The following is a 21,815-nucleotide window of genomic DNA, read 5'->3' on the forward strand; positions in this document are numbered from 1 at the left end:
ACAGATATCGTAATATTTACTAACCAGTGTACTAGGTGTCTTACTAGGACTTGACAACAATTCTGTGATGAATTATTATCCTATTTATAGTGAAGAAACTGAAATGTTAGTGAATTAATTAATTAGCCCATTATATCCAGAAAGTAACAGAGTTTGGGTTTGAACCTTGGACTTTGAAAACAGTCATGATACTATGATCTTTTAACCATGAAGCCAGTTGCACTGGATATTTATTTTTCTTAATGAATGCTTGTGCTTCATGTAATTTCATGGCCTCTGAATGAGTATTACCATTTAGATACTGCTTTTCCTAGTAGGCTGTTAAATCCACTCAGTTTCTCAACTGACTATACTTTTTTGGTTATATTTAAGGATGGCAATACTATCTTTATTTACACGGTATTTTTATCTTTTCTTTATTAATATATATTTCTAGCTAATCCGACATTATTACAATCTGAAGTGCCTAAAGGAAACCAGTCGTTTGTATCCCATTTTCTTTCTGAAAATTGATGTTCCTACAGCTGATGTGGATGTAAATATAACACCAGATAAAAGTCAAGTGTTAATACAGAATAAGGTAAATTTTTAGATAATTTTTTTTATTTATGTTATTTACAGACTTACATAGTCCTAACCATATTCACATGGGAGAGTTGCTGCTTTATACATATTTTTTAACATTATTTTAAATCTTGCCTGTTTATTCTTTTAACAATTTTTCCTAACATTTGTTAATTTATATTTTTAGGAAGCTGTTTTAATTGCTCTTGAAAATCTGATGACGACTTGTTATGGATCACTACCTAGTACAAATTCTTATGAAAATAATAAAACAGATGTTTCCTCAGCTGACATGGTTGTTAGTAATACAACAGAAACAGATGTGCTTTTTAATAAGATGGAATCATCTGGAAATAATTATCCAAATGTTGATACTTCAGCCATTCCTTTCCAAAATGATGTGTGTAATGATAAATCTGGGAAAAACACTAATTATTGTTTAAATAATCAGATAAATGTTGGTGACCATTGTGATGATCATTTTAATAGTGAAAATTCTAACATAGATAAGAACACTAGAAGTATATTTCAAGAGATCCCAATGAATAATTTATCATGTGAGGATGCCCAAAAGGAATGTAGTGAAACTTGTTTTGTAGTTTCTGTTAAGCATACACAATCAGAAAATGGCAATAAAAGCAATAGAGATGAGAATAGGAAAAATGAGGAAGGAGCAGTTCCTGAGAAACCTTTGGAAATCTCTGCAGATGACTGGAGCAAGGGAAATACACTTAAAAATTCAATGGGAGAAAACATTGAACCTGTGAAAATTTTAGTGCCTCAAGAAAGTTCAGCGTGTAAACAAAATAATAATGCTTATCCAAGTCCTGAACTAAAGAATCTCAGTGAAAGTTCCTGTAGCAAAAAATCAAATGTGGTAGATAACAAATCTGGACAGCTCACAGCATATGATTTAATCAGCAGTCGAGTAGTCAAGAAACCCATGTCAGCAAGCGCCCTTTTTGTTCAAGATCATCGTGCTCAGTTTCTCACAGAAAATTCTAAGACCAGTTTGGAGGATGCAACAGTACAAATTGAAGAACTGTGGAAGACATTGAGTGAAGAGGAAAAACTGAAGTAAGTTTCCAGAGCTTGCATGTGACCTGATGCTGAGGTATTTCCATTCTATATGACTCACTGGGTTAAAAAAAATTTAAACTTCTTATTTATGGAAAAGCAGAATGGAAAATGCCTTTTGGTTTGGCTAGAGTACCTTTTTTGGCATCACTTTTTTATATTTAGAAGTTTTTAGTCTTTTGTTTTTTGTTTTTGGTACAAGCCTTAACTACTTTCTTATTATTAAAATTTGAAGTGAAAGGTTTTCCATTATTCTTAATTTAAAAATACTATTTTCTTCTATTTTTTATATTAAAGAATCTTTCTATGACAGGACTTTCTCTTTTTTAAGCTTATGTATTAGAACAATTATAACACTGGTAGTTTTAAGAAATATCTTGATATCCCTTTTATTAAATTGGTCTCCAAGATACATAACACAATATGAAGGTTACATTATTTTTACAGATTCGGTTTAGTGGAGTCAGTACTGTCCCTATTCAGTATAAACTGAAGACTTCCTTCTAAAATATTTTATTTGTTAGCAATTTATAAACTATGGTGGGATTTTTCTGGTAGATAAATAGGTGGTTTGATCTGCCTTTGATTAACTACACATTACTTGCCATCTTTAGATGATCTAAATAAATATTATAAAATAGTATGATGAATGTTTATAGTTGACTTAGGGCACTTATTATAAATACAAAATACTATGTCTTGAGTAATCTAGCCCATCAGAAAATGAGAAGGTGGAATTATACTTCCAATCACATATTATTATGTAGGGCATCTCAATATATGTTAAACATATGGAAAAAAATTAAATGTAATTTATTCACAGTTTATATTTGATGACAAACATGAATACTTGGCCGATTTTTTTAACCTTTTCATTAGCTTATTCAGTCTTATAAAGACACTATCAATTTAATAATGACCACTATTAACAACAACAGACAAAACCTTCATAAATTAGCTTATCTCTTTACCTTTTTCCTTCTTTTATTCCTTGGTGGGGATGGTTGTGATTTTTCTTTTTTCAGGCATACACAAAAGTAGACAAAACAGTACAATGAACCCTTCACCCTGTTTCACAAACCATCATCTTATGGTCAGTTGTGTTTTATCCATACCTCCAGGGACTTTACTTCCCCTTTTTACCATTATTATTCTGAAGCACATCCTAGGATAATATCAATTTCATAAATATTTTATTATGCAAGGCAAAGATACTGTTAATTTAAATATAGCTGTAATACAATTGTCATAATTTTTAAAACAAGAATTCTTTAATATCAGATATTCAGTGTTTGAATTTCGAATTACTTTGTAAATATCAGATGTTTTAAAGTTTATTTGAATCAGGTTGCAAATAAGGTTCAGACATTGTGATTATCTTTAGTTTTATCTAAATGACATATGCATTTTAAAGATCAGTGCATTTAACTTTTAGTACAGCAAGTCCACAGGAGTTAAATTGGTCAGTACCAAAAAGATGATGAATTGAGTAATATATGAAAAGGAGGGGAAAAGGCATTGCTGTTTCCCTCTCGTGGAAGGTAGGGTCAGTGTAACAGCTTCAGATGGCTGTTCCCTTACGGCTTCACAACAGCAGATATTGTTATAGTTGACTTTTGGGGAGTGTCAGCATTGTTTCTTCTTGTAGGCCCCAAGGTGTCAAAGTATGGATTAGGGTCAATAGGCCTCATCTAAAAATTTGTTTATCATCAGTCAATATTCTGGAATCCAAAATTTTCTCTATCTTCTTGCCATAAGGTAGACAAAAGAGACAGTGTTGGTCAAGAGCAGACCTCTGAAACTGTACTGGGGTTTTAACTCCAGTTTCCTTTTCTGCTAGCTTTTTGTAAAACTGTGTGGATAATATTTCCTAGGATTGAGAATTAAATAAGATATTGTGTGTTATGATGTAAGAAAGGATTAAATAATATATTGTGAGGATTAAATAAGATGCTGCATGTTATGATATAAGAAAAATGACTGGCACATTGTTCATCTTAGAGTTTTTAACCTGTGAAAAGAAAATTCCTCTGTTGTGATTGACATTTTCTCCTCGCTTAGTCAAGATTCAATTTGATTTGGAGGCCAGAAATAGAAGAAAATATAGGTATTTTGGAATCAAAAGGCTTACTGTATGTCCCAAAATGTTGTGTTAGAATCTTCTGAGAAAGTAGAGCAAAAAAAATGATACTACACCCAACAGTCACACTACCGCTTTCCTGTAATATTTATGTTGGAATTCTTTCCATGACCCTAAATTCTATAGGGAGTGCTAAGGGATATCAGAGTAGACTCCTCTTCTATGGATAATTAGTCTTTGCATCCATCCCCCCTTCACTTTTTTTCCTGTTCTTCCTGTTTCTTCCCCTTCTGCTCCTCTTTTCCCTTCCCTTCTCCTTTTCTTTTCTTTTTTTTTTTTTTTAGTATTTCTTTCCTTCTCTTCTTCCCGACCCTTCCCTTTCTCCTTTACTTTTCCTTCCTTCCTTCTTTCTTCCCTCCATCCCTCCCTCTTTTCCTTCCTTCCTGTATTCAGTTGGGAAATATTTATTAAGGGCATTCTGTATACGAGGCCCTATGTACTCAATCACTTCAGACACAGTGATAAATAAACTTTCTCTACTCATCAATGATGCAATGTGTGAGGAAGACACAAACACATAGTAATCATAGAAAAGGAGTTTTAAAATAAATCTAAGGAGTTATAAAAACATTTAGCAGTTGGGCTTAATCTCATGTGAGACAGGAAATGATTACCTGAGTAGGAATTAATCAGTATGGTGTAGGGAATTTTCTAGATAAAGCAGCCAGAAGGAAAATAGTGTAATTGAGGGAAAAAAAAGATGCCCTCTATGACAGGAACAGAATATGAGTGAGTATATATAGGAAAGTAAGCTGAGGGAAGGCAGGCCAGGTTCTGTAAGGTTCTATAAACCGTAACAAAGAGTTTGAATAAGCCCTAGGATCAGAGTTTTTCTGCCGAGAGCTTAGGGCAGTCTTTGGAGTAAGGGGTACTTATTTTTTTGTTCTTCTTTTCTGGATATTTTCCTTTGGTTTTCTTCTCCTTTAGTAGTAGATTAGAAACCAGATTTAGGCCATGTGCCCTGGCTACTGGGGTTTCAGCCAATTGATGTTAATTAAAACTTTTCATTTGTAGTAGCTATGAACAAATACTTATTCTACTTAAAATAAGTAAGAATAATATTGTAATTGGGATATTGAAAATGGTAAATAAACTTTATGATTACATTTACTCTTTAGTCACAAAAACTTTTTTTTTTTTTAACACAAACACATTTTAATTGATTACTGGTCAAATCAGAATTAATGTTTTCCATTCAGGTTACTGAATCTCTTAATGACAGTAAAGTGAAAGATAGCTGTTTTTACTTAACATTTACTTAATATTCCTTTGGACATAGCTTTTTCTGTTTCCCAAGGAACTAATAAATTGACTTCTTGAGTAAATCACAAGATTAGTACCATATGTGAAAATTTACACATTATAATTAATTACAAATGGTGACCTTTATCTCGAACTCATTTTCACCATAAGGGAAAAATCTTGAATTGGAATGTCCAAGAGCTAAAAATACTTACTTATAGTACCTACTGAAAGTAAACTATTGAAGATTGTGTGTTTTATGTAGCTAATCCAGAACTTCAGATTCTTTTTTTTTTTATTTTTATTTATTTATGATAGTCACACACAGAGAGAGAGAGAGAGGCAGAGACACAGGCAGAGGGAGAAGCAGGCTCCATGCACCGGGAGCCCAACGTGGGATTCGATCCCGGGTCTCCAGGATCGTGCCCTGGGCCAAAGGCAGGTGCTAAACCGCTGCGCCACCCAGGGATCCCAGAACTTCAGATTCTAAGTAGAAACGGGAGAAAATAATGTATAAAATTATGAATATAGCCTGGTAAGTAACCAGAGAGGCATTTTTCATCTTATTTACAGTGAAACAAGGTCTTTCTTACATTATTATCTAGCTAACATTATTTAGCAAACATGTACCGAGTACGGACTGCACAACATGCTCTGGTCTCATGTTTCTTAGTCTCAATTTTAACATTTACTACAGTTTTCCCAAGAATACAATTTTTATTTCCTAACACATAGCTATCTAAATTTCTCCCTATTGTTCTGTGTATATTACCTATAATAGAATTTAGCCAGTTTCTTAAGAGTTACTTAAGATTAGAAGTGACATTAATTCTCCAGTCTCAAATTTAAAACTTCATTTAAAAATTGTTTTAGGGGATCCCTGGGTGGCTCAGTGGTTTAGCACCTGCCTTCAGCCCAGGGCATGATCCAGGGTCCTGGAATCGAGTCCTGCATCCAGCTCCCTACAGGGAGCCTGCTTCTCCCTCTGCCTGTATCTCTGCCTCTCTCTCTCTCTCTCTCTCTCTCTCTCTCTGTCTCTCATGAATAAATAAAATCTTTTAAAATAATATTTTGAACATAAAATCTTTTAAAATAAAATTGGGTAAAATGTAGCATCGTAAAATACACAGATCTTAACTATATATATAGTTCAGTAGATTTTTATATGTGCACACTCATATAACCATTGTCCCCGAAGTACAGAATACTTTCTCACCCCAGAAAGCTCCCTTACGCTACCTACCAGCCAACTTCTGTACACAGCCACTGTTTTGACTTCACCACACTACTGTGGTTTTGCTGGTGCTTAAACTTCATATATATAAAATCATACAACGTGTACTCTTTTATGTCTAACTTCGCCTAAACAAAATATTTTGTGATTCCCATCCATGTTTGTTGAGTATCTCTGATACCTATATCTCTGTATAGTTCATTCTTTGGAATTGATACATAATATTCAATTGTATAAATAAAGCAAGGTTTATTCAGTTTCCAGTTGGGTGGTTTACAGTTTGGGGCTATTATTAATAAAGCTGTGTTGTTTGGTTTCTAAATACTTGGGGTATTTCTAAATATCTTACTGACATCTAATTAATTCTGTCATTTGACAGGGAAAATAACTGTCAAATTCCAATCTTTTGAAATTTACTGAGAATTAAGCACAGGGTAGGATCTATCTTCACGAGTGTTCCAAGTGTATAACACCTAAAAGGAATCTGAATTCTGCAACTGCTAAATAGTGTTCTAAAATGTCAATTTAATAAAGGTGGTTGATAGTATTCCTAAAATCTTCTATAGCTTTGCTGTTCTTTATTTTTTGGTCTAGTTCTGTCAGTTACTGAGAGAAGACTATTAAAGTCTCGACTATGATTCTGGATTCATTTCTACTTTAGATCTGTAAATTTTGATTTATGTAACTTGTAGCTTTGTTATTAGATAACGTACACATTTGTGATGGGTATACCTGCCTATTGTTAGCCCCTTTGGTCATTCTGAGTTTTCCCTCTTTGTCTGTGGTATAATTTCGTTTTGAAATTGGTAATTGATTTCACCTTATATTACTATAGCTATTCTTTTATATGCTTATGATTTGCATGGTGTATCTTTTTATTCTTTTACTTCCAAACTAGTATTTGTGACTAAAGTATAACTTGTAGACACACATAGCTGGATTTTATTTTTTAAATTCAGTCTGACAATCTCTGCCGCTTAGTTGGAACATTTAGTCCATGTAATGTAATAACTGATGTGTTTAGGTCTACCATTTTCTTACTTGTTTCATCTTTGTTTTGTTCCTCTGTTCCTCCTTTTTGTGGGAGACAGGCAGCCTTCTTTAGGGTTAAAAGAATATAATTTCATGTTTAGTTTTAATTCTTCTATTGGCTTTGCATAATTTTTTGCTTTGGGGAATATATTATACATCATATATATCATAATCTACTTAAGAGTTAACTAGATTAACCCTATTAGGGTTCCAGGTACAGAGAATATAAGAACTTTGCAAGAATAATCCCACTTACTACCCCTGTCCTTTGTGCAATTGATGTCATATATTTTGTATCTATATACAATATAAAACTCACCTAAAAATGCTTTCTTTATTTTTGTTGTTTATTTAAATTCCACTTAGTTAACATAGTATAATATTAGTTATATCTTAGTAATTCGTCACTTACATATAACACCCAGTGCTCGTCATAGCAAGTGCCCTCCTTAATACCCATCACCCATTTAGCACATCCCACCGCCCACCACCCCTCCAGCAGCCCTCAGTTTGTTTTCTTTGGTTAAGAGTCTCTTATGGTTTGTCTCCTCTCTTTTTTATCCTCCCCTATGTTTGTCAGTTTTATTTCCTAAATTCCACATGAGTGAAATCATATGGTTAAAATGCTATTTTTAAAAAATTTAAAGTTATCTTTCAAAGAAATGAAAAAAATTTTTAAGATCCATTTTTTCTATTTACCTACATAGTTAGCATTTTTGGTGCTCATCCCTTTTTCCTATAGATCAGTTTCTATCCGGTGTCAACTCTTTAATAGTGCAATTATGCTGGCAACAGATTCTAAGCTTTCTTTTATCCAAAAATGTCTATGTCATCTTCATTTTTGAAAGACATTTTTCTTTGTTATCATTGAATTCTGGATTCTGTTGGCACTTGAAAGATGTTATTTACTCTACATTACTTCTGATGAAAAGTTATATCCATCATTTGTGGTATTCTTTTTTTGTAGTTCCTTTTTTTGTTCCTTTCACTGCTTTCAAGGATTTTGTCTATCTTTGGTTCTAAGCAGTTTGAATCTAATATACCAGGCTGTGGATTTCTTTTTTTTTTTTTTTAATTTTTTATTTATTTATGATAGTCACAGAGAGAGAGAGAGGCAGAGACACAGGCAGAGGGAGAAGCAGGCTCCATGCACCGGAAGCCCGACGTGGGACTCGATCCCGGGTCTCCAGGATCACGCCCTGGGCCAAAGGCAGGCGCCAAACCGCTGCGCCACCCAGGGATCCCCCAGGCTGTGGATTTCTTTGTATTTATCCTGCTTGAAGTTTACTGACCTTCTTGGATCTATAAAATGATTCATGTTTTCAAATTGCCTAATTATCAGCCATAATATTTTTCAAATGTCCTTTTTTTTCTCTTCATCTTTATATTTTTCTATCTGGGACTCCAATTACATTTATGTTAGGTTGCTTGTGCCATAGGCCACTGAGGGGTTTTTTTAATCATGATTTTTCTCTATTTTTTTCAGATTGGATAATTTCTGCTCTTTATTCAAGTCTGTTGACCCTTTCCTTTGCCATCTCTGATCTGCTGTTAAGCCTACCCAGGGAATTTTCCATTTCAGATAATGTATTTTTTAGTTCTAGAATTCCCATTTCCATTTAGTTCCTCTTTATAATTTCCTTTCTCTGTTTAGGATCCTCTTCTATTCTCTCATTATGATCATGTTCTCCTTTAAGGGCTTAAATATTTATAAAAACCTATTTAAGAATTTTTTTTTCAAATTCCAACATCTGAGTTATGTTGAGGTGTGTTTTCACTGACCCCTTTTTCTCTTGGCCATGACTCACATTTTCCTATTTTATTGCTTGAATGATAACATCATATAGTGGACATTGTGGGTGATATGTTGAAGAAATTCTAGATTCTGCTGTCTTCTTCTAAAAAGTGTTGGTGTTTGTTCTGCCAAATATTGAAGTTACTGACAGATAACATTGAGTTTGTGGAGGCTGTTTTATACTCTCTTAGAGAGAGACTGTTTAAATTTTGCGCTTAATCTCAGGGCAGTTACTTTAGTTCTAGGACATAGTTTTTTTCCTTACCCTAAGATGTAGCTCTTCTCCAGTTTTAATTTAAAGCCCAAAGTGTTTACTAAACCATCTGATTATATAGAATTCAAGCCCCAAATTCCATTTGCTCTGCAGTAGGCAGTCACTAAAATCTCTGTTTAGCTCATTTAACGTTCTAGCAGTTGTTTTCCTCTAGGCTTCCATGTATGGGATTTTCTCCTTCAATTTTCAGTTGTTTTGGAAACAAGGAACTCTGTTCTGGTGATTGAAGCTAATAAGAGTGCAACTTACATAATGTAATACTAGGTGATATAAAAATAATAAAAATTACAAACTTTTTTTTAAAAAGAGTAAAGCTTATTGGTTGAGTTCCTGGCACTCCCTTTAATGCTGGGGACTGCCCTCTGGGTAAAAGCTATATAAATATGGATCTCTTTTTTTTGAATGTTCAATCCATTCCCATATCTACCTGTTTTTTGGTTACTCTTCAGTGCTCATTTTCAATAGCTGATTTTTGTATTTTGTTTGGAGTTATTCTAGTTATGTATGGGAGGGTTAATCCACTACGAGTTCCTTCATCATCAGACTTGGAATACCAGCTCTTTATTTTTCATAAAATTTACTTCAGATGGCTAATATATTTCAGATTATGACCTCATGAGTTCTATTTTTTCTTTATTCATAGATATGAAGAAAAGGCTACTAAAGATTTGGAACGATACAATAGGCAAATCAAGAGAGCCATTGAACAGGAGTCACAAATATCATTAAAAGATGGCAGAAAAAAGATAAAGCCCACCAGTGCATGGAATTTGGCACAGAAGCACAAGTTGAAAACTTCATTGTCTAATCAGCCAAAACTTGATGAGCTCTTTCAATCCCATATTGAAAAAAAAACTCAAAACATTAAAGTAGTTCAAATCCCTTTTTCTATGGAAAACTTAAAAAAAAAATTTAAAAAACATAAAATTGACTTAGAAGATAAGGAAGAACTTTGCTTGGTCCACAATCTCAAGTTTCCTGATGCGTGGCTAATTACATCCAAAACAGAGGTGATGTTATTAAATCCTTACAGAGTGGAAGAAGCCCTGCTATTTAAAAGACTTATTGAGAATCATAAACTTCCTGCACAGCCCCTGGAAAAGCCAATTATATTAACAGAGAGGTATGGTGAAATAGTAGAATTCTTTTTTCAGCTCTCAAAGCATTTATCAATTAATACTAGGTAGAAACTGACAGTAAAAAGTTGGAAGTGTCTTCCGATAGGGAAAAGTTTATCAAAGAATATTTTTAAAACTTGATTTTCTAATCTTTAATGGAATTGTTTTTAAATAACTGTAGAATATTCTAGATAGTTTACTTCTGCAGTTAATAACCACCAATCTCAGTTCTCCTGTAATTTAGTGACTTGTCTCTAGGATAACTTTGAAGTTAGGTTACCATGACTCTCTCATTGTACACTTGTTAACATTTCAGACACATACCAAAATAGAATTAATTATATAGTGAGAGCCTTTATGAACAGTTATCAAGATTTTGCCACATTTGTCTACTTGTCCTTTCAAATATATATATGTATATTATTATATATTAATGAGAGACACACAGAGGCAGAGACACAGGCAGAAGGAGAAGCAGGCTCCCTGCAGGGAGCCCAACCCAAGATTCCATTCCCAGGACCCCGGGGTCACGCCCTGAGTCAAAGGCAGATGCTCAATCGCTGAGCCACCCAAGTGTCCCTCTTTCCTAGTCTTTTAGACAGTTGCCACCCAAATATCTTTCACTTTCTTTCTCTTAAAAATAACTTGCCTAACCACAATGACTTTTTCCTATTTTTCACAAGATTAATTCCTTGGAAGTGTTCCTCATTGTCTCAAAATGTCTTTGTTACAGTTTTTAAATTACTAAGTTTAATTTATATCTAAAACAAGGTCCAAGTATTAAATTTCGTCTGTCTCTTAAATCTCTTCTAAATACCACACCATTAACTTGTTGATACTAAGTCACTTATTCATTAGAATATTCTACTGTCTCCGTTTATCCCTTTGCTACTTCATGGTGGTGATCAACTTGTTTTTTCCTCTCCCATATGTAAACAGAAGTTAGCTCAGGATGGTTGAATAGATTTAGATTCTACTCTCTGGTAAGACTGTTTAATAGGTTGTGCTATGTGCTTCATGTTTCATCACATCGAAAGGTACTTATCACTGCGTTCAGCCGCTGACAATCTGCTCTGATACCTTAAAATTCTCTATCAACCTTTCCATTTAATGATTTCCATCAATGGTCCATTGATGATTGTTGTCTGAACTGATTCTGCTATAAATTGCAAAATGGAATATATTCCTTTTATATCCTACATGAGCAGATTGTTTTCTGTAAAAATAAATAGCTAACAACCTATTAACATTTCCCTTTTTTTATATTTAATATTTCTTTTATGATCTGACACAAGAGAAAATCATATGGATGATAAAGGAGATAAAAACCTGAAATTAGAGATTGAGGGTTTGTTCTCTAGGACGCATCACTAGATAACTGTTTAAGAACTCCCAAGAATAAATTTTAATAAAATAAATTTTTATTTTATACAGTATATTAAAACTTGTGTTAAAAAGCCCTGCTACAGGGCACCTGGGTGGCTCAGTGGGTTAAGTGTCTGCCTTTGGCTCAGGTCATGGTCCTAGGACCCGGGGGTCAAGCTCCACAATAGGCTCCCTATTGTGGGTCTGCTTCTCCCTCTTCCTGTGTGTGCACGCACTCTCTCTCCCTCAAATAAAAATCTTTATAAATATATTTTCTTAAAAAGCCCTGCTACGAGAAGGGAAAAACAGGGCCAGGACATAGGAAAACATTTGTCAGAGCTATCTTTTTAATTAAGGCAATAGTATTTGCATTCACCAAAATCCAGCATCTTTCATAGTATTCTCTTAAGATTGGCTTAGCAAACTGTCAAAGATTAGAAAAAGAATTAATACAGATTTGAGCTATATTAACAGTTTAAAAATCTGATAAAAAATTTGGTTCTTTCTCTCTGAAAGACCTGTGTGTTTTAGTTTTCTTCAGATAACTGAGCTGGCCTTATACACAGAGGTGACCTTCATTGTGGTGGGCTCCATCCAGCCAAGCTGAAGTGGCCAGTTGTCTTAAGACTTTTTTATCACTAAGAACCCTGCCTCTGGTCCACCTGAAAGCTTCAGGCCCAGCTGGTCCCCAGGTCTTTGAGTGGTGCTGCTCTTTTCTGGTGGGTTTAATATTGACTTAATGATGCAAACAGCTGCTGCAGCTCAGGGCTTGAGGCAAGTTCTGAGGTCTGTGCTATTACCCATCCCAGGGTTGGTGTCTGCACTCACTTGTCTAGTAGGACACTTGGGGGCAGGAAAACCTTGCCGCTCAACTTGAATCTCCCATTGCAAGGGGAAGAAATAAAGGAAAGGAGTTGTTGCTCCCTAAAAAAAAAAAAAAAAAATATATATATATATATATATATATATATATATATACTTTCTTTTCTTAAAAAGAGCTAGAGTGTATCTGAAATTTTAAACTTGGTATACTTTTCTTAAAGATATTTGTGAACTTTCACTTATATCTTAAAAATCATTTTGTACTTATATAAATTATACATATTTAAAGATGTTTTCCTTTGTGATATTCTGTTACTCAAAAACAAATACATTAAAAACTATTATTTGGGGCCCATACTAGCCTGACAAAGCTTTCTTATTTGAACATGGACAGCAGTAAGGCTGAATTCAAAATTGTTTTTATCCTTCTTTTGGAATGTGACATGCCCACCACAATTAATGTAAGTTTTTCAAAACTAAGTCAAAGACAGGGTGATTATGACTTGGGCTCAGTTTTCTCACCATGGTTCTAATGCGGACTGTGTTGTTTATCTCTGAATGGAGTGATTTAGGTATCTAGAAAATACAAAGTAAGAGCTCAGTAATAAGGACAGTAGCTACTGTTTGCTGAGGATTTACCATATGATAGGAACTTTACTAAACCCTTGATCTTATCTTCATAACAATCTTATAATATAACTGGCATTATTTATAAATAAAATTTCATTTGTATTCTATAGAGAGCGCACAGTTTTTGATTTCACATTAATTTGTAATGTTCCAAAAGATAAAAACTGTCTTTTACGTCCATTCTTCCTCCTTTCTATACACTGTATTTAGCAGGTTTTCTATAAGATATTACCAGAGATAAAAAAGCAAAGTTTGTTACAGTGCTACTTATATCATTTTAGTTACTGATCATTTTTAAAGGGCCTTTGTTTGTTTTTTTAGATATTGATGTACATTTTATTAAACATAACATATAATAATAATAATATACTATTATATTCAAACTCCTTCCTGCTTATGACCTGCTTTAGGCCCTACTGGTTCTTTAAAGGGCCTTTGAATTAAATCTTCTTCATTTTACATATTTAATAAGTTAAAGGACCGTAATTTCTTTTACAGTCTTTTTAATGGATCTCATTATTTAGAGATGTTATGTAAAATGACCACAGATGATCAGAGATATAGTGGATCGACTTACCTGTCCGATCCTCGTCTTACAGCAAACGGTTTCAAGATAAAATGGATACCAGGTATGATGATGTGGTTTACCATTTCCTGACTAGGAAAAATAAGTCTTGTTCCAGAAGTTACATTTGAGTTTCATATACATATTAGGGTATAGTTTTGTCTCACCAAACGTACAGTGTCAGCTATGTAAAAACAGGCATTTCAAAAAGGTCACCTCTGTCTGAAACTAGTAAATCTGGCATCTCTTTCAGTCTGTTACCTTGCATTTGTGTTTTCATAACTGAGTAGTTTCACTGTAATTTTTAACATCTTTTGTCACACTATGCAGAGTGCCTACTTTGTTTGAATTATTGAATACTCCTTTAGATGAAAGAAATGTGTAGCACATTGGAAAGGTTTAACAAAAATGGACATCTCTTTTTTTTAAAGGATTTACCTATTTTGACAATTAGATTTATAGTATCAGTAATCTATTTAGAGAGTGAATGATTTGATTCCATTGCTTTGCTGAAAAGACTATGATAACACTATTTTCTTTCCATGGCAATTCACTGGGTGTAGAGAAAAGTAAATCCTTCTGAGTAGGACACTTCCATTTTCCTGGTTGGTCCCTTCTCTGTTCTTCATAACTCTCATACTTAACTGTTTTCTGCCCTAACTGCCTACGCTGGTCTTGTCCTATTACTTTCCCTTCATCTGGTATCAAGGGTACCATGAAGAGTAGGGATTCCACTGTCCCCCCTCCTGCCTGCTGCTAAATTTGTCATGACCAAGATGTAGAAAAACAAAGTTCAACCAAAACAGTGTTGAAGATTTTTATAGGAATGTTTTGCTGAGACATAAAAAGAAAATAAGTAAAATCAGTCGTACAGAACTATGAAATTAAGTATATATAAATAATGTTTTGGTGCCCTACACTTTAATTTTATTGACTTTTATTTACAGTTTTAGGAGGACCTGCCCTGAACTTCTTACCTTCTATCTCAATCTTGGATATTTAGATTTGGAGTGAAGAGAGTTAGTTCAAATCTCAACTTTGCCATTTAAAAAGTGTATTCTTGGGAAAGTCAGTTGACCTCAATGCTTTCTCATATAACAACTACTAATTACTGAATAATTATGATGTACAGGGCATTAATCTAAATATTAAATGTATTAACTTATTTAATCTTCCCAGTAGCCCTATGAAGTAGGTTCTGTTACTGTCTCCATTTTATTGGTGGAAAAGGCAAGGCACAGTGAAGTTTACTTAAGGGTACCAGTTAGTAGTAGAACCAGGATTTGAACCTAAGTGCCTTTACCCTAGCTTTTAACTAATTTATTATATTGCTTCCTATAAAAATTGAGATATTTACTTAATAAAGTTGTTGTGAGCAGTTAAGGAGGTACATAAAGAAATCAGCATAGTACTTGCCAAAGGAATATTCTTTCTTCCCATTTTCCAGTACCCCTTTTTGTCATTTCATTTAGTCCTCCCAGAAGTCTTTTCTTCCTTGAGACCTCTAGTATCATTTTAATTTTAAGTGTGAAGCAAGAGGTGTATATAGGTACATGTGTGATATTTTTTTCTTAATTTGTTTTTCTAATGTGATATTTCTGACAGGTACCATTTTTTTTCATGAAAGATGTTATCACAGCAATTTTTTTTAAAGTTAGGATAAATATCCTTTTTTCCAAGAGCATGTTTATTTATGAATTACTCAGTAAGTTTCTGTCTGACAGATGCTTTCAGCTCTTAGCTTATGGGGTAGTGTTTTTTAAATCCTTTTGAACGCCAGGTATTTTGCATGGCACCAAAGATATAAAAATAAGAGTCATCTGCAAACTGACTTGATTTGATTGGAATTAACTTTTTTTAGATTGTCGTCAGCATTATTTATCTTACCAGTAACAGATGAAATTAGAAACTCATGTTTTCCTCTTTTAAGACTTATTTTTCCATCATTAATTTTTGTCATGTTTTTCTTAAAGACCATTTCTCCTCTTAGTGAGAGTTTGTTTTGGACTAACTTTGGAAGAGCAGTTCACCAGTTGTCACAAAACATTTTTAAATGATAAAGGCATTTAAAAGAGAGGAGGAATACATTTGGCTTTGAGGGAAAAGGTTCTTAATGTGATCCTTAGGATTTTGCTTGTTAATTGGGATAGTTTTTTGTTCTACATCAATAAGAATTGCATATTTTAAGAAGTGAAAACTTGTCAACTCATTTGACAATATATTTGACATATATTCCCTGAAAACTGAGAAGCATTTCACAGAATCTTATGGAAAACTCTTAAAAGTTTATTGTTACATAGTCCCAAATGTCTGTATGTTTCCATATCAGAATTTTGTAAATGCGATTAAAATATTGAAATATTGCTCAATTCCCTCACCTTTTGCCAAATACTTTGCCCATATCCACAAGTAATTCTGTGAAATGTGTATGGTTTTCCAGGGCAAATGTAGTCAGTATTAGACTTTTCAGTCTAATCATACTATAAAAGGTAAAGAACCTGCAATGACGAAATCTCTGGACTGATTATTTTTGTCATTTCCTTATCTATATATATGTAAAAAGATGTGAACTATGATATTCTTCTTCCTCTTTGCCTATGTAAACCCTGTGTCAAGTCTCATTTAAATTCCCCTGGTTGCTCAAACTCTCATTTTGTCTCTCTTGATCAAACTCTGTGTTCTGTCCCTTAATGCTTGATTATAGATCTTCTGTTACTCTCCAGTTGTTTCCAGGGATGCCTGTTCTGTTTAGTGTACCACCACTGCATCTTATCCAGGCCAAGGAAGTGATCTGTAACTGGAAACAGATTAGGGGCAGGATCACTGACATCTCAGAATTTGAAACTCTTCAAGCCACATCACTCCTCTTTTTTTATTCATCTGTTGATAGCTACCACTTACCCAACATTGAAGTTTCATTTTCTTAATTCTAGGTAACATGGTGTAGACTTCAATATTAAGAACACTGGTGCACAGATAGTGCCAGAGAAGTCAGATCTCTGCTATTTGGCAACATCTTAAAATTCATTCTAAAGCCAAATTTATCTTTTGGAATTTATGCTATTATGGATAGTTTACCCCAGTATATATCTAATCATGTAGCTGTTTTTTAGTTTTATTTTATTCACTAAATTATTTGTTTTTTTATTCATGAGAGACACAGAGAGAGAGGCAGAGACACAGGCAGAGGGAGAAGCAGGCTCCATGCAGGGAGCCCAACGTGAGACTCGATCCTGGAACTCCGGGATCATGCCCTAAGCCAAAGGCAGATGCTCAGCCACTGAGCCAGTCAGGCCAGGCGTCCCTAGTCACTAAATTACTTAAAGTTGCTTTAATAATATCAGTTTTAAATATTGTTTAACTAAAATATTTTGAGTAAACATTAGTGTTTCGTTCTTTCAAATTAGTACTTTATTAATAAGTTTCTGTAGTGGTAATCATTTTACAATATATGTGTATCAAATAAGTACTATGTACACCATAAACTTAGTGTTTATCAATTATATCACAATAAGGCTGGAAAAGATAAATTATGTATTTTTATAATTTGTAAGTTAAAATAATCATAGAAATAATTCCGACCTTTAAGTTAGTATTAAACTAGTAGAATAGAATTTGAATAGCACCAGTTGTTAAAACACTTAAGCCAGTTTTACTTTAATAAATATCATAGGGCTCCATTTTCTCTCCAAAGTAAGAAATGTTCTAAGCAAATGTAGAGAACAGAAGTGCAATAACTGAGATTAAATGAAATGATATAAAGCACATGTGGTGTCTATGAGCACTTATGACTTAATGTGAAATCCTATGGGAAATCATTATTTGTTCTCCAACTAAGGAACAAAACTTAGTCCTGACTATATTAAATTCTTTTTCTTTTTTTTTTTTATTTATGATAGTCACACACAGAGAGAGAGAGAGAGAGAGGCAGAGACACAGACAGAGGGAGAAGCAGGCTCCATGCACTGGGAGCCCGACGTGGGATTCGATCCTGGGTCTCCAGGATCGCGCCCTGGACTAAAGGCAGGCGCTAAATCGCTGCGCCACCCAGGGATCCCCATGACTATATTAAATTCTAAGGAAGATTCGCTGTTTTAACAGTGATTTTGTTTTTAATAGATATTTTCTGGAATATAATTTAAACAAAACTAACTATATCTACATTTGGTTTTACTTATTTTTCTTTTAGGTGTTTCCATTGCTGAAGACTACTTGGAAATAGAAGAAATGGCTAATTGTCTCCCATTCTATGGAGTGATGGACTTAAAAGAAATTCTTAATGCTATATTAAACAAAAATGCAAAAGAAGTTTATGAATGTAGACCTCGAAAAGTGATAAGTTATTTAGAGGTATGCATTATTAGATTTTGTAGGTTGGTTAAGTTTTAACATACTTCACTATTTCTTGGTAAGATGGTAAACTTACAAAATAGTAAAATTTCTGTAATGTTTATTATCTGTTTGCAAGAAGAAATACTACTAAAAAAAAGAAAACTCTGTTAAAAATTTCATATCATAGACTGGTTGTAGTAAACCCTATCTTGGATCCTTATTCAGTAGCATTCTGTAAGTCCTTCAAAAGTTTTGACTTGTGGAACTTTCTAGCTTATTGTGGGAGCAGTTTAACACTGATCATTTCTAATGACTTAAAAGGAATCTTTTCTTGTGAAAGAGATAGTATAAACTTAAATGAAGGTTGAGGGTAGGGTTTTGTGTATTGAAACTATGTAAGATGAAATATGATTTCAAAATAACCAAGAAAGTGATTGGGATCAGATATAAATATTTTTTATTAATGTTATACCTCTCATTGCATTAAATCCATTGTGGATTGATAATTAAGGAATGGAGTCTAGGAAAAAGATAACTTCTACAAGATCTACAGAAATACTTCCATTTAAGGTCAAGCTGAGTAAGAAGAATTATAAGTAAAGATAGGACAGTAAAGAAAATCCAGTAGGGGGCTAGATATAAAGGTCAAGGGAGGAAAGAAATTTAAAAATGAGTAAGTAGTAGTATCACATCCTCTATAGGGTAATAGTTCTAGAAGACCATCAGGTATGGCTGCTAGATGGCAGTGATAATAGGAAAGTAGTCCAGATGGAAAACTTGCCAATGGCTAAAGAGTGGGGCAATGGTAAAAAAGTGCAGGCAGCAGGTCATACGGTGGTGAAAAGAAGAAAAGAGAAATTGGCTTGTCTCTTTTGTTGGTGGAAGAGACTGACAAAAAATCGGAGAGCAGATGTTCCGAAAGAGCCAAGAAGGAAGATGGGATAACGAATTAGCTTTAGAAAGGAGAAACTGTTCTCTGTTCTCTCAATCAAGAGAAGAGAGGGTAAGTGGAAGTAAAAATATTTTGAGATAAACTTGAGAGAAGTCATGTCTGATACATTTATAAAGGTATAGAAGAAGTTAGCAAATGAGAGTCAAGGGGCTGGGGAGGCATTGGGGATTTGAGTGTATAGAGAAGATCTGAAAGTAAGAATTATCAGTACCATAAGCGAAGATTGAGTAGAGAGACTAAGATGTCCAAATGGCATTGAGCACTCCTAAGAGCTAACATTGGTATTGGATCTAGCCAGGACAGTTTGGTGATTTTCCAGCAGTGAATGGTACAATTTATCCAAGTGTAGGGATTAACAAGATGAATATGGTAGGACAAGGGGATGAGTGAGCACATTGAACCCATAATGTAAATGAGAAATGGTGTTAGATCCTAGATGAATTTAAAGATGAAATAGGTTCTAGTAGGAATCAAAAAGGAATACAGGAAGCTAGTATCCTTAATGTCTTACTATTAGTACCTTAATTAGGGAAAGATGACAAGAAGGGTGCTGGTGGGGCAGAGCAATAAGGAGGGATTGAGATGGTTTAGTTGGAAAGGAGTAGGATGGTTTGAAAGATAATGGGAGAAGGAATGTGGTTAAAATAATATTACTCAAGCTCTTTGAAGTACAATACTTTTTTTAATTTTTTTTTTAAGATTTTTTTATCCATTCATGAGAGACACATAGAGAGAGGCAGAGACACAAGCAGAAGGAGAAGCAGGCTCCTCCAGGGGAATGCGATATGGGACTTGATCCTGGGACTCCGGGACCATACCCTGAGCCAAAGAAGACGCTCAACCACTGAGCCACCCAGATGTCCCTTTATAAATCTTTAAAGAAACCATCTTTGCTAATACTGTTTACTCCTAAACGTTTAGATTTTCCTATCTCAGAAAACACTATTGTCATACCAAAAATGTAGACATTATTCTTGATTCTGTATCCTTCATAACCAGTTCATCAGCAAGTCTTGCCTCTACCTCTCGTTCATTTTAGAACTTTTTTTTTTTTTTTTTTTTTTAAGAGAAGAAGAGAGAATCTTAAGTGGGCAGGATGACCAGCATGGAGCCCAATGGGAGGCTTGATCTCATGACTCTGAGATCATGGTGAGCCAAAATCAAGAGTCAGACACTTAACTGAGCCACCCAGGTGCCCTGTTGTCAGGAGTCTTTATACCTCCCTCCATCTCCACTACTGTCACCCTAGTCAAAAACTCACCACCTCACCAGGACTGTAGTGATTGCCTGCAGTACACCCTGCATTTCTCTTCTTGACCTGCCTCAAACCATACTTTACATGGCGGTGCGACTGATTGTTTTAAAGTATGAGGCAAATATTAGGCTCTTGCTTTCAAACCCTCTGGTTACTTCACCGTGCATTCAGTTTAAAACCCAAACTGAACCCTATCCTGACGGGTGATCTGGCCCCTACCTAACTCTCTTTCTTAGTTCTCTTTTCCCTTTAGTAGCTGCTATACTGACCCTTCAGTTCTGTTCTACCTGAAATGCTTTTCTTTCCCCATGATCTTTGCATGATTTTTTTTTTCTAAATTGAAACTTAAATGTCTCTTTGAGGAAGCTTTTCCTAACCACAAAATCACTATTACGTTGACCAGTTTAATTTTGTGCATTATTACTCATTGAAATTTTTTTGTCTTTTTTTTTTTTTTTAGACAAAGTACAAATGGGGCAGAAGGTGGTAGGGGACAGAGAGAGAGAGAGAGAGAGAGAGAGAGAATCCCAAGTAGGCTTCACTCCCAGTACAGAGCCCAGCCCCAGGCTTAATACCAGAATTCCATGATCCAGAGATCATGACCTGAGTTGAAATCCAGAGTTGGATGCCCAACCAGCTGAGCCACCTAGGCATCCCCAAATTTTGTCTTTTTATTTGTTTTGTTTCTCTGCACTAGACTATAAATTTCACAAGAGCAAGGATATTGTCTTACTCTCCACAGTATAAAACCTGCAACAGTGACTAACACATAATTTGTTTTTAATATCTGAGTGGATAATAAAACTATAATCTATTTTCTGTCTTCTTTCTTGCCAGGAATAACATGGTGTCTGCTTCAAGGTATGTCACAGTAAAATATATGGCTTTCTCTTCACAGGGAGAAGCAGTGCGTCTGTCTAGACAGTTGCCTATGTACTTATCCAAAGAGGATGTCCAAGACATTATCTATAGAATGAAGGACCAATTTGGAAATGAAATTAAAGGGTGTGTTCATGGTCGCCCATTTTTTCATCATTTAACACATCTTCCAGAAGCTACCTGATATGTTTAAGAAAATGTGTTACTATTGAAACTGATTTGGTAATAAAATGAGTCACTTTTTAAACCATTTTTGTACTATCGTGTTATTTTATAAGTGAAGCTTCACTGACTTGTATATTGAAAAAAATTCAAAACCTTAAACTAATGTCTACTATTCATTTTATTCTCAAGAACCAGCCTTCATACTAATTATTGGTTATAAACTCCAAACTGAAAATACCTAGTATTCTTGAGTGGTTGGTTTACTAAGGGCTGTGGACTTAATTGTGTCCCCAGAATTCATCTGTTGAAGTCCAAACCCCCATTGTGACGGAATTTGGAGATGGGACCTTTTTGGAGGTAATTCGGTTACATGA

General features: G+C 34.3%; 1 protein-coding gene across 8 annotated transcripts in view; it reads left to right on the forward strand.

Annotated features, from left to right (window-relative positions):
* The window catches only part of PMS1 (PMS1 homolog 1, mismatch repair system component), a 109,047-nt gene extending 87,524 nt beyond the window's left edge, over nucleotides 1–21,523 (forward strand). For 5 of the 8 annotated variants that reach the window (XM_055345339.1, XM_055345337.1, XM_055345338.1 and 2 more), the window contains 6 exons: nucleotides 437–580; nucleotides 752–1,641; nucleotides 10,002–10,481; nucleotides 13,792–13,922; nucleotides 18,048–18,208; nucleotides 21,296–21,523. In XM_055345339.1, the coding sequence (XP_055201314.1) occupies nucleotides 437–580; nucleotides 752–1,641; nucleotides 10,002–10,481; nucleotides 13,792–13,922; nucleotides 18,048–18,208; nucleotides 21,296–21,460 (1,971 nt within the window). In that variant the 3' untranslated portion in view covers nucleotides 21,461–21,523. Of the gene's footprint in view, nucleotides 1–436; nucleotides 581–751; nucleotides 1,642–10,001; nucleotides 10,482–12,372; nucleotides 12,707–13,791; nucleotides 13,923–18,047; nucleotides 18,209–20,209; nucleotides 20,292–21,295 lie in introns of those variants that run through there. The other 3 variants (XM_055345340.1, XM_055345343.1, XM_055345342.1) reach the window with 3 other exon arrangements.
* Nucleotides 21,524–21,815: the final 292 nt, after the last annotated feature.

The sequence above is a fragment of the Nyctereutes procyonoides genome, unplaced genomic scaffold, assembly GCF_905146905.1.
Source record: "Nyctereutes procyonoides isolate TBG_1078 unplaced genomic scaffold, NYPRO_anot_genome, whole genome shotgun sequence".
NCBI classification, from domain to species: Eukaryota; Metazoa; Chordata; class Mammalia; order Carnivora; family Canidae; genus Nyctereutes; species Nyctereutes procyonoides.